This window comes from Anarhichas minor, unplaced genomic scaffold (assembly GCF_050575085.1).
Source record: "Anarhichas minor isolate MPS153535 unplaced genomic scaffold, ASM5057508v1 ptg000074l, whole genome shotgun sequence".
Taxonomy (NCBI): Eukaryota; Metazoa; Chordata; class Actinopteri; order Perciformes; family Anarhichadidae; genus Anarhichas; species Anarhichas minor.
This window is the reverse complement of record NW_027466520.1, coordinates 3,634,137-3,647,232: the sequence shown is the minus strand read 5'-3', so window position 1 is coordinate 3,647,232 and position 13,096 is coordinate 3,634,137. Positions and strand designations below refer to the sequence as shown.

At 42.4% G+C, this 13,096-nt stretch overlaps 2 protein-coding genes across 2 annotated transcripts; one reads left to right on the top strand and one right to left on the bottom strand.

Moving 5' to 3' along the window:
- Positions 1–1,922: 1,922 nt before the first annotated feature.
- Positions 1,923–8,182, bottom strand: med1l (mediator complex subunit 1-like). The gene is given in 18 exon segments (XM_076080873.1): positions 1,923–1,974; positions 1,976–2,278; positions 2,488–2,590; positions 2,754–2,849; positions 2,963–3,149; positions 3,256–3,377; positions 3,647–3,771; positions 3,885–4,020; positions 4,119–4,181; positions 4,259–4,323; positions 4,627–4,701; positions 4,797–4,868; positions 5,008–5,036; positions 5,113–5,239; positions 5,378–5,432; positions 5,523–5,598; positions 6,620–6,705; positions 8,017–8,182. Coding segments are annotated over 18 exon segments (1,791 nt in total). The 5' UTR covers positions 8,036–8,182.
- On the top strand, positions 7,133–12,766 carry ralaa (v-ral simian leukemia viral oncogene homolog Aa (ras related)). Its single transcript, XM_076080147.1, has 5 exons — positions 7,133–7,290; positions 8,884–9,095; positions 9,191–9,399; positions 9,568–9,742; positions 9,827–12,766. The coding sequence occupies exons 2-5, from the start codon at positions 8,982–8,984 to the stop codon at positions 9,947–9,949; spliced, it is 621 nt and encodes a 206-aa protein (XP_075936262.1). The 5' UTR covers positions 7,133–7,290; positions 8,884–8,981; the 3' UTR covers positions 9,950–12,766.
- The last annotated feature ends 330 nt before the right edge of the window (positions 12,767–13,096 follow it).

The following is a 13,096-nucleotide window of genomic DNA, read 5'->3' as shown; positions in this document are numbered from 1 at the left end:
ACACACACACACACACACACACACACACACAGAAAAAAAAAATCCCGATTCGAGGAGTTCGGAGAAAAGTTTTTTTGTGAAGTGGCCTAAATGGTAAGCAGCTGTTTATCAGGCTGAGTGCGGGCAATCACAGCGGCCAGACAACTCTGTGAGGACTCGCAGCTCTCCTCCTCTGGATCTGGATTTAAAGAGACCGCAGACCAGAGAGGGCGATGTGGATATTTAAAGAAAGATAAGCCAACGACGGACTGTGACTCAGAGAGCCCAGGAAGAAGTATTTCACTTCAGTAAAAGTCCTGAGATCACATACTTGAGTAAAAGTACAAACGTTTAGTGGAGACAAAGTACAATAAGTGCCTCTGAAGTGTGTTTAAATTGCCTATAAATTAGCATAAAATGGAAATACTCAAGTAAAGTACCTCAAATTTGTACTTAAGCACAGTACTTGAATAGATAGTTTATTTCTACCACTGGAATAACACAATCACAGTTTATAGCTGGAAGCAGGTTATTTCCCCTTATGTACATAATTCATATTTAAGCATTATGTCATCACAGGTGTGACTTTAAGAGATTCAGGCAATCAGAGTAGAGGACACATAATCTCGAAATATTCTGAGGATATAGGCCTGCTGACGGAAGAGAATGGTTCAACCACACATGTGGGAATGTGTCTATGAATAGCAGTCGTGCAGGTCATCGGATATCTAGAAGTAAAGCTGCAGGACAAAACCAGTTGTCTGCAGTCGACAGGTGACTTATTCTGGATACACGCTGAAATTCCTTTCTAAATGCACACGGCCGACAGCTCTAGCGAGGATATTTATGGTTATATTAGGTTGTATTCTCTAATTACACAGATTAGTGTAGCTCCTCTGGTTTTATCTGTTTTCATAAAATGTCATGGGTACAATGTAAAATGCCTGAAAAAAGTGAAGAGAAGTGTCTAGAAGTACATCCGAATGTTAATGTACAGTTAGACACACAAGTCAAGTGTTTAAAATATGACCACCATATGTCACCCTATGTAATAAACATGCCACGTGTTTTGTCAAACATCACTTCCAGCTCCATATCAGAACAAATCCCCAAACTTTGAAGATGTTTTGAATGGAGTATGGCATAAACTCCACACAGAGAGAAAACACGTAGAAAATGAAGATAAAGAGGTCATAGTTCAAGTTTGAAGCTAGCTCTCTAATGTCCAGGACAAACTCTATTTCTGCATGATGGATCTTTATGGAGCATGTTTTGCTTCTCTGCATTACATGGTAAAATATGATGGTATAGGGTATTTCTATACTGGTAGCTGTACTGGCTGGCACCCAGCCAAAGTAAGATATTTCCAACTGAGTTTCATTCCCACAAAGGTAGTTTACTCCGACACTTCGACGACTGACATTTCTTTATTGTATATAAAAGAGGGGAAAACAACACAGTGTGGTGTGAAATATTTCCATCCTGATCACAATCAACCCCTACCCTCGATATTATTTATGCATCCAGCGGAGCCACTTCTTATTTCAACATGTTGATCTCTTTACTCTTACGAGACGTCAAGAATGCACTTTAACAATGTTTGATTGGCTCTCATGGCACCAATCAACTTCTCTTGGCTGTCTGAGAGGTCAAACGCCAAAAACCTCAAAACCTTTACAGGCAGCAATCTCTGCCACACTGGAATGCATCATAAGAACCGCTTCAGCTTTCTGCAGGAGATGGACGTGATCTGAATTAACAAAACTGCTCCAGCATAACATCTCCAGCCGACAGAAAATGACCAAATACAAGTTACACGTGTTTCATGATGTTATGCATGAAGGAACGTTTTCTTTACCAAAACATTTGTTCAATTAAAAAAAAAAAAACTAATTTTAAAAGAGGTTTAAATTATGCCATCGCATGTGAACACGCATACAGTTTCAGATCGGCTCTGACAGTTGGCCGCTATTGGTCATCCAGTGTGAAAACATCCACTAGAGTGACCAAGTAAGGGTTGACAGCAGGACTTGTGTTTATTTCAGGAGGGAGCTCATGGTTGTCTTCAGGCGCGGCACAGCAGGCCGAAGCAGAGGCACCGACGCCGTCCTCTGGCACGGCTGCACTCTGGGAGAACGCGGTCGAGGCGCCGTTGGTGTCGGTCACGGTGGCGCGCGAGGGAGCCGAGTGGTCACTTTCGGCCTCTGTGGTGGCCGGCCGGCTGGGAGAGAGTGGAGCGGAGGCGGTCTCCTCCATCTTCCTGTACAACGTCTTCAGGGTCACGGGAACGGACATGAACCTGAGACAGTGTGAGAAGAGATCAGGCTGGGGCCAGAATGCAAAGACTGGTACGGTTTCAAACTACTGAACTTATGTTTAAGTCAGTCAATGGTATACTGCTGCAAATCATAACAATCTCAATCAGACTGTCCCCATGATGAAGGCCTGGAGCAATCATCCTCTTTGACTATGAATAAAAAGGACTAAATATAAGTTGTGAAGCCATACCTCTTCATGACAGTGGAAAGGTATTCCTCTAAAGAGGGATCCCCTAATCCTGATCCAAACAAAGTGCAGGTGATCTGATTAGAATCACATACGTTCACCAGCACTGTGGCGAGAAAGAAAAAAGAGAAGAAGAAAGCACCAATAAGTCACAAAAGTCAGTTTTCTATGTCATTATTTGCAGTTATCTTGAAATTATAAAACACTACGGGACAAAAGGATAAAAATCCCAAACCAATCAGCTAAATAAGAGATTCTGAAAAGCTCACAAACAGCGAGCGAGTCCGTGTCAGGTCGGTGGAAGGTCACAGAAAAGCTGGTCTCAGACTCCGGAAGGACTTCGAAGTGCAGGTCACAAACCAAACCTGGTGGCAGAATCCATCACATCACGTTTTCCTGCCAACTTTGCACGGATGGCCTTGTCCATTCGTACCGATTTCATGATTTTAAAACACGTCTCCTATACCTGCTCCGTCACACTGAGGAGTGATACAGCTCCTCAGCAGCGTGTTGATGGCACACTGGTGTCGGAGCAGCTCCAGTAGGGTCGGGACGTGGGCCGGGTGGGTGAAGGGAATACTGTCCACCACAGCCGCTCTCTGGGAAGGCACCTCCCATGCAGCTCCGGAGAGGACGTAACGGTGCGTCACACCACCAGGAAGAGGCTGCACGGAAAAACTATTGATTCCTTTCAGGTCATACAGTACGCCTAAAGCTTGAATTATTTAGCTTGAAGTGAGCGCAGCTACCTTTCTTATCATACATACATACCACTGTAAAAATACTATCCCACTCATCTGGTATCTCCCCGGGGCTGTTTGAACTCGGTGAACGTCTCGTCAGAAGCTTGGGTAAGGGTGCCCACTGCAGGTCAACATCTGGTATGGCCACAGCTAGGAAATACCACAGAGGGGGGAACGACTGAGCATGAGAGGGGATGATGCTTGCGGGCCATTTGTTCAAATAATAATAATAAACTTAAAATATGAAGTGTTTTTAAAAACAAAAGTTACAAAGAGCTTTACATGGATGAACGGAGATTAGAACATTTCAAGACTTCTGGCAAATGAAAGCAGGCAAAGAAAACAAGTAAGACGTGGCAAAAAAAGAGCTTTGAGAAGTGATTTAAAAGAATTTTACAAAGTGTAATATTTAAACTGACCTGTAATTTGGCTGAGCTTGTTTACAAAAGACGACATCATTGGTACTGCTGGCTGCAGTTTGAGGAGGAAGCAGGCAGGCAGCGTCTCATACGGCGCCTCAGTCGACGGCAGGAACACAGGATGACTACCACACGACACAATTTCACCACCATGAATGACATTCACAATCACTGCGGGATGCAAAAAGAAAAGATTAAAGTCTCCTGTTGCGTAAGAGATTAAACAGCAACATGTCACCCCTGGGGATCCAGCTGTGGCGGCTGGGGGAGCACAGATGCCATCTGAAGCTCGTGAGTCACATCGCTGACACCTACGGTCACCTGGGCGGTGTGGACGAGCGCCTCTGTAGGGGTCGCTTCTTCAAAAGGAAAAGCTTTTAAAAAGGAAAAGGTAGAAATGTTAAGGCCCTTTAAAGCCTCATGCATTCAAACGTTAACAGGTTTATAAAATACATTTGTTTAGACATCTTACGTATATCTGAGGTCTTCATTCCAGCAGTCGGAGTGGTATGGAACTGGATCGTCAGGGGGGTATCTAAAGGGATGAATTAAATATTAACTGAAGAAAAGATTCATGCATAATTCATGTTTTTGTTTCTTCTTGTTATGTACCTTCTTTTCCAGCGATCAGACACCCAATTCTGCCATTGTTGATCATGTCTGAGTCCTTTAGCACACTGAAAACAAATTATGGCTGCGCTGATAGGCTGATACGGTTGCAACAAATAATTATTTTCATTATTAATCTGAAGATTATTTTCTCAATCAGTCATTTATGAAATGTCAAAAAGTAGCAAACAAAGCTCAAAGTGATGTCCTAAAATTACCATTTCACCCATAGTCAAAAGCTTATATCTTTAATTTAGTTTAGATTTATTGGAGTCTGATATCAAAAAATCAATCAACCAGTAAATTAAAAGCCTATTCGTCGCAGCTCTTTAGTTGTGTTTTTGGGGCATTTCTGTTTTTATGTCGCTTACCTTGGCAGTTGTGATATTTTCTCTAAGTCCTTCCCGAGAAATTGCATCGATGAAAACAATTTCAATTTGATTTCACTGAAACATTAAAAAAAAACACAAATAGTGAAATGAGTGCATGAGGCCCACAGTTGTTTTAAAGGTGAAATCATACACTTTGAGAGCAGCTATACTTGTCTCCGGGGATGTTGTACTGGGCGAACAGGCGCGCCAACTTCATGGAGAACTCAGCAAAATGTTTTGCCCTGCACCATAAAAACAAAACAGTAGCATCAGCATGCAAAACAATTTATCTTTAAGTAATCATTTAAATAGCACGGCCCTCTTCATCTGGCAAGCAAAAAAACGACAACATTTGAAATTGATCATCGCTCAAACGCTTACCTCAGCAGCTGGAGAAAGGACTCGCTGGGCTGCAAGACAATTTCATTTTATCATCACGCAGAGTGTAAAAGCAGAGCAGTGCGAATGGCAACGTAGTCCACTTACAACAGGGGATCCTCCATGAGGGGCCACCTTCACCTCCTCCACCCCGCCACCCGGCAGCAACACCACCTCCAGGTAGAACAGATCTGCTGTCAGGTAGCATGTGGCCTCAGTAATGTGAAAGCCCATTCTAGGGAGGACAGAGAGGGGATGTGGGAGGAGATCTGTGTCACCTCATTATATTACAAGTGAAGAGAAGCTCTAAAGTGATGAAGATCTTGAAGGGCTTTTGAAGTCAAATATCACAAGTTTAAAGTCAACTCTCTACCTTTGTTGTTTGGCAATCGCCTCCAGACGGGACCTCATGGTATTCATGGAGGACACTGAAACAAACAGAGGACAACTTCCTCACACGTTAAGCGACATACATGCACTAAAATACATACTGAACCATTGGTATGCTGCGCGTTTACCATTAAACACTTCCTGGAGCCGCTCCAGTGATCTAACCAGTGGCTCACAGGGTTTGGATTGATCTTTGGGTTTGTCCTATCGGGAGACAAAGGGACGAAACAAAAAGACAATGGACCGGTTGTGAGGCAAAGTCCTCCTTGTGTAGACAGTCTTCGGTCCCGCCAGCTCATCCCACGACACCCTTTGATTGTGTGCACTTTGGGATCCATGTGTTTTGGAAAACCAGGGAGGCTGCAGAAATGCGAAAATACATTCTGCATTGCCAGTGCTTTGTATTTTTGAGATGCCTGGTCCTATAAAAGTCCTATTCAGCATCACTGCTGGCAGGAAACTGCATGACTAGCCCCAGCTGCCTTATCCCCCTCGGACCACACATCACTTCAGACCACCAACTAATCACGTATCTTTACGAGACTCCAGAGACTGACCTCTGCCAAGCTCCACTTTGCATTAATCCAAATGTACTATCTATCCTGCCGCTCCACCCATGACACATCTAAAGAAAACGAACACACCCTCTCACAGCCTCAAGCATACACGCTATTATCGCAGTGCTAAATACACATGACACTTTGCAGCCTTTGCGTGTTGGGCCCTAATCCTGTAGCCTGATCATGTACATCTAGTGGAGCATCTTCCAAAGAACAAATGGTGATTGTCTTGCCAAAACATGACGTATCAGAAACAAAGCCATGGCCAGAAGGCAACTTACAAAAAACAACTTTGTTTCGTTTCAAAAAAGGCTCTCTACTCATACTATATTCCATGTGGTTGAAGTGAATCCAAGTTACCGTCAATGCACAAACTGACCCAACAACAAAGACGTTGTGTGTTGCGGGTTAGATGATCTCATTCCCAGTGCATCACCACACCAGTTCCCGATTTGCTGCACAGCATCATATTAAGAGAAGCCATCACAAGTCTAATATCTTTTATTTAAGCAACCGTCACCTTTCACTGCATAGAACTAATGTAAGGACATACCTTCAAATAGGGATTGTATGTGATGTCCATGAATTGCACTGTGGCATTTAAAAAAGGGGGATTTGAAACTAACATGCTGATGGAAACAGAGGAAGTGTCTATGTGGTTTTACCATGCATCTTCGAACAAGCTGAAAGGTTTCATTCCAGGTTTTCTCTGCAAATTTCAAGTGCAGCTTGGAGATTCTGGACTCCATGACTAAAGCATACAAAAAGGAGAAAAACAACAGTCGTTAAAACTACAACATCCACACCCTTACATTTGTAATAACCTTTTCTTCCATTTCATAAGTAGCCTACAGTTGGATTTTGAATGATACAACGTTTGTTATTTGTTTAAACCAACATTACCTTGCTCCTGAAAGTCACTCTTGCTGATTTGACAATAGTCTCCACCTCAACAAACGTGCCAACAGTTATGCGGATTATCCAATTAATCAATTGTCTTGCATGTTCAATCCACTGCCCTGAATCGGTGTTTAATGTGCAACCACGATGCAAACTGATTTAGGAATTGCAGCATTACTTAAAAACTGTTGGGCGATGTTTGTATTAGTGAGAAATTGATGTTACATTCAAGCAGGGTGTTTTCTGGTTCTCGCTCATGCAGGCGGGCGTTGTCAGACGGAGCCAAGCCCACAGGACGTGCAGTCAGTCCGCTGCTAAGTCTCTGGAGTTAGCTATAGGGAGCTAGCCATGAGCTAACAAGCAGCTAGCTCAGTCTCCTCATATTGCCACCATAATTCAACCGACGTACCAAGGTGAACAATCGTCTAATATACCGGTAGGTGATAATATTCACATTCATTTTGCTTATGTAACGTCACGTTTGCGCGTCTTTTTTTATTTGTACGTTGCATCATTTAGTTGTGATTAGCTGCTCGTTATCGCTTGCTAGCCTTTTTTTTTTTAGCTGTGGCTCGCGAGGATCGACCGAACATCTGTTGCTGGATAACCGATTTTAAGGATGTGTGTGTTTTTTTAAAATGCGTCATCTGTTATCTGCTAGCCTTCACGTTAATCGCCCTCACATGTTAATTAACGACCAGCTGTCGTTAACCAGCTTTGGGGTTGGTTAGTTAGCTTGTTAGCCACATCGCTACCTGCAGTTTGACATGCCCCCAGCTAACTAGCTAATAAGTTGACATGATTATAAGAGTATTGCGTGTTGTTACTCGTGATTTCAGTCGTCTGTTGGTGTAATAATAAGGTGACACTGTCTCTTGCTCTGCTAACAGTACAGGTGATCTTATTGTGTCGTTGACGTGCCTGTGTAATTACCGTTATTGAGCCAATTCCATAATCCGCTTATACACAGTTACTCACTTGTTTAAGGTTACTTAAAATGCTAAACATGGTTGGGTACGAGTCACCAGTCATACCATTTGATAAGAGATATATTTCCTTACGTTGGCATGGTGAGTGGATTTAAATGGTTAAAGTAAAAGGACACTAAATCGTAATAAAGACTTTTAGTGCATACACCCCTTTTGTTCATTTGTATAATGACCTGCTGGCTGCACTCCCATCTCTACCCCTGATCCCCAGAGAGGTCTGTGTGGACCTGTGATAGGGAAAGAGCATTAACACACACTTCATGGCTTTCCCATTCTCTTCTTGGACTGTCCAGTAAATGGCTTTGGCATATGTCAGATTTCATGTCAAAAGGTTTTGGAAAATGCTGCCAGATGTTACCCAGAAGCTTTAAAAAAATGATATTTCTTTACTAAATGGCTTTCACAGGGTCCTCTTGGGTTAGTGGAATTTGCCTACTGTGTGTCATGATGTATAGTAGTTAAGTCTACTTATCCATATTTCATCAGTGGGTGGTGGTTTCTGACTTCCAGCAAGTGAACGTTGGCTGTAAAATAACATTGCATTCACAAGGCGGCTTCTTATTTTTGCTGATCTATATTTGACCGTCAATGCACTTTTCTGGCAGACCTTTTTTAAACTTCATGCAGATATCATCTTCTGCATATTGTGTGGCCTAAATATTATTTCTTCCTGTAATGAAATCTATTTCTATGACTTTTTCTCTGAAGAAAATAAAGAAGTAAAGGAACAGTGTCCACTCAAAGCTACACTAAGGGACATATACTCTTTCTGCAGGAACATAGCTGCAGGGAGGGGCAATAATGAAAAGCACAGATTATACAGCATCAATCTAGTGCCGCTGCTCATTATCACATTTCATCTTGCCGTAGTCTTAACCAGGGACAGAGAACAATCCCCTGCACTAATGTTACATAGCAGATTCTCCTGGTTTTGTTTTATTGCTGTGAGACACAGCGATGACTCCGCAATCTAACTGCAGGAATGGATTCTAGAGCCTCGTAAATGATGATGAAACATCTCTCTTTTTTTTTCTCCCCAGGAATTAGCATTCGGCAGCTGGATTTTAAGGTCTTGATTTCACAATCCTTCCCTTCACCTTGAACCGTCTACCTTCTCGCACTCTCAGCACACAGAGCCATGGCAGCTGCTAAGCCGAAAGGGCAGAACTCTCTAGCCCTTCACAAAGTGATAATGGTGGGCAGTGGAGGGGTGGGGAAGTCGGCCCTCACGCTCCAGTTCATGTATGATGAGGTGAGCAACAGCCAAGTAAACTCCACATGTTGTCGAAGTAGGAAAGACCAAATTGACCGCAGTTGTAAATGTTGTTTTTTTTCTCCCCGTTGTAGTTTGTTGAAGACTATGAGCCCACCAAAGCAGACAGCTACAGGAAGAAAGTGGTGCTGGACGGAGAGGAGGTGCAGATCGACATCCTTGACACAGCTGGACAGGAGGACTACGCCGCCATCCGAGATAACTACTTCCGCAGCGGCGAGGGCTTCCTCTGTGTGTTCTCCATCACAGAACTGGAATCATTTGCAGCAACAGTTGACTTCAGGTCCAGTAGCATACAATGTTTGGCATCCATTCGAATTTGATCACGGTGATCTTCTCCCCCTGCGAAAATGCAGAAACAACCTTTTGTTATTTTGGAACATCTCATTCACTTGAGCAAGCAGTAGTGTTTTTATTCATGGCTGAATGACATTTCTTTTTGTTGTTGCAGAGAGCAGATTCTGCGAGTGAAGGAGGACGAGAATGTGCCCTTTCTCTTAGTTGGTAACAAGTCGGATTTGGACGACCGACGGCAGGTCAGCGCTGACGAGGCGAAGGCCCGCGCCGAGCAGTGGGGCGTGTGCTATGTGGAGACTTCCGCTAAAACCCGCGCCAACGTCGACAAGGTGCGTTCGACTAGCATACGTTTACGTCGCCGATATCGGAGCAAACGGGGAGACGTGAACCTGTACTTTTTGTGTTGTCAACAGGTGTTCTTTGACCTGATGAGAGAGATCCGGGCGAGGAAAATGGAGGACAGCAAAGAGAAGAACGGCAAGAAGAAAAGTAAAAGTTTGGCCAAGAGAATCCGAGAGAGATGCTGTATTTTATAGTGGTGGAAGAGAGCAGGGGTGCTGCTTATGTACATATACATTTCTCAGACTTTTGCATTTATTTTGTGCCCGTACCTGACCATGACTTTCCGTTCCTGGCTAACAGGACATCTGACCCGTGTGTCGGAGAATAGTAAGGTGGCACCCCATACACCACTCATTGCTCTAACTTTTGATGTGCTGACACTCCAAATACTTTATGTACTCTGACCACATCAGAGTGTAATAACTGGATGGTGTTTGATTTAGGCCTAAGCTTGACAAGAGGCTATGCCCCCCCCCCCCAAATGTTACCAAACCTTTCATTGTAAAGTTTGACGTGTTTAATATATTCAGACTGTGCAGTTCAAAAGAAAAAGACACAAATGAGCGTGTCAGCGCTGAGGTTTAAATGGGGACGTTGGGTAGGAAATGTAAGTGAAGAGACTCGGTGTAGTGTCAACCCAGAATTCATCAAGTGCCACCAAGGAAATGTAGTTTGCACCGGTGAATCTATGAAGCATTTGAATTGATAGTTCGTTACTAAGAGCCGACATTTAATGCCATTCCCATTTGTTGTTTTGCACCTCAATTATTCTAAGTGGTAAGGTTGTGAACACTTATTCTTCCTTTTCTTGTCCTCTATCATATCGACTAGTTTAAGTTATAAGCGCACTAGTGTTTCCTTTTTATATCTCCTTCGTGTCACTTTGTTGAGTCCTCTCAAATGCACAAACATTGCTCGTTACCCAGAAATCTGTGAGGGATTTTGCAACACTTGAACTTTTTTCATTTCAGAAGTTTTACCTCGCTTGGCCTTTTTTTTTTTTTTTTTTTTTTTTGCGCTAAAGGAATCCCTGGTGCTCCTGATAAAAGGCGATTCCATAACACTACATCCTTTACCTGCTGTCGTTAAACACATGACGTTAAATAAATTGCTTACAGTCGTGTAAAGATTTATTTTGCCAATTTAACTTTTCCTGGCTCCGATTTCTTTTTTTTTTTTGAATTGCCAACCGTGTAGTCCTGTTTTTTTTTTTTTTAACTTTAATGTATTTCTTAATAAGGAACTCAGTGTGAATTAATTAATGGATCGATGAGTTTGAAGGCATACAATGTGAAAAATTAATGCAGGCTCGATAGAAGTCCAAAAAACTTAAGTTGCTCTCATACACCAAAGAAGTATGCTAGCTAGTACAAACAAGTGCCCACTTATTACTGGAAGTGAATGACAACTCGCTATAGTGAGCTTCAAAAGGAAGCGCTGCACTGTTTGTGTGAAATCTATCTTTGTCCAACTGAAGGCAAAAGTTGAGGAACTTTAATGGTGCTGGGAATGAAATGCAAGGTTACGGGCGATTTAGTAATGCATGTACAGTGCATCACTGTTGCCTCACTGTCCATTGTGAATGTGAATATCCCCCCCCCCCCCCCCATACCCATCCCCATCCCCATCCTGTTGCCTGTAATCTTAGCCTGCCAGTGATGTGCAGAGTTTAAAGGCCATTGCCATTCTACTTTGTTTACCTTTTGTTCGACGTCTTAATGTAATACCTGTTCATTTCCTCGTGCTCCTCATGTCGTCATTTTACAGGCAAGTGAGGATTAAAGCAGTGGAAACAAACAATTGGCAAAATGAGAATGCTCTACTTGACCAAAACACACTAACGTCTGCTCCTCCGCTCTCTTTAGTTTCCCTTTATGACTGAGCCGCTTTTTGTCTTTTAACTTATTTAAAATAACTTATTTATACTGTCCACGTTTCACTCTGATCCAGTTTAAAGAGTAAATGCGTGCGTGTGCGGCTCACCATTTACATGCAAAGGATTTCCTCAACCATTAGGATGCCCGACACTGGAGTCTATGCAAAAACATGATTGTTGTCTTTGCAAAGAGGAAGAGAACATGCAACTTGGGAGACTATTCAAACCAGTGTCAGCGCGTTGCACTAGAAGCATTTAAGCTTTGAGATCTGACCACAGAACAGCTGCTTTCATATTTGAAAACACTGAACATTGTCTCATTGATTCTCTGAGTTAATACATTAACACTAAATAACTCCTGGCTTTGATTACAGGCTTTGTCTGTCATACATTTCATTGTATGTGTTGTACTTTAAAAAAGAATGTCCGTGGTATTTCGTGTTAACTGAAAAGCACACAGTAGAGAGAGATTTAAGAGTTTTAAAGATATGTGACTCGAACCCTAAATGTTGGGGACTCGTGGCATCAGAATGTTTAGAAAGTAATTTTATTTAATATGTTTTAAGGGCTAACCTCCAGTACACCATGCCATGATTTCAACACACCTGAAAAGTTAAGGTGACGGGCGCAGAAACTGACACACAGAGTAAGTATCCCAGTGTGTTGAGGCGTACCTTCCTCCGCTTACGGCCATTACATTAACTGCTGTGTGTCGCAGAAGCTACCACCATAGTGCTTGTTTACTCATAACATACGCTTGTAGAAACAAACATTCGTCATTCCTTTTCTTCGTCTCCATGTCAATATGGCCGAGATGCTTTCAATTGGCGAGACTAAAACAGATATTTGTGTGAAAGCTTTGAGCAAACTGTCCTACGGGGTATTTGAATATCTTGTTTTGCCTTTTTATATATAAAAAAAACCTCGGAAATAAAGAGTATATATCTATGTCTTTGATTGATTGGATGGTTGTATGTATGTCATCGATTCAATGTCTCCTTCATGTTTACTTATTTTGAACATAACCACTAATGTAGGCTGTTTGTAAATGTAAGAGGTGAAGCTTACATTTCAATTCATTTTTTGTTTGTGAGTTACTTGGAAATGGCAAATAAAGTGGATATTACTAATAACATTTTCCAGATGTGTTCAGATATTCTTTGTGTGCAGATTCATGACTTGAGTTATTACAGTGAGCAGGCAGAGGGTTCCTCTGGGACTCGTATTTCTGTGAACATGCTGAATGCCACCACCTGCACAACCCGACCTTTTCTATCGATCAGGTGAAGGTGAATTTAACGATGTTTGTCCCATTAGTTACTGTGAATTGCCCGATACATCTTTTTACTGTAATTTAATGTACGTCACATGCAATCACGGACAGCTTGGCTCAGCCCATATCTCCGTGTTTACACCATCACACTGATTCTTTGGCATAACTGAACGCACCATATGGTCCTTGCAA

Excerpts from the sequence above, each read along its gene's own strand:
- ralaa (XM_076080147.1), top strand. The coding sequence starts at position 8,982 with ATGGCAGCTGCTAAGCCGAAAGGGCAGAACTCTCTAGCCCTTCACAAA. Across the intron at positions 9,096-9,190 it reads TCCAGTTCATGTATGATGAG|TTTGTTGAAGACTATGAGCC; the intron begins GTGAGCAACAGC and ends TCCCCGTTGTAG. Across the intron at positions 9,743-9,826 it reads CCCGCGCCAACGTCGACAAG|GTGTTCTTTGACCTGATGAG; the intron begins GTGCGTTCGACT and ends TGTTGTCAACAG.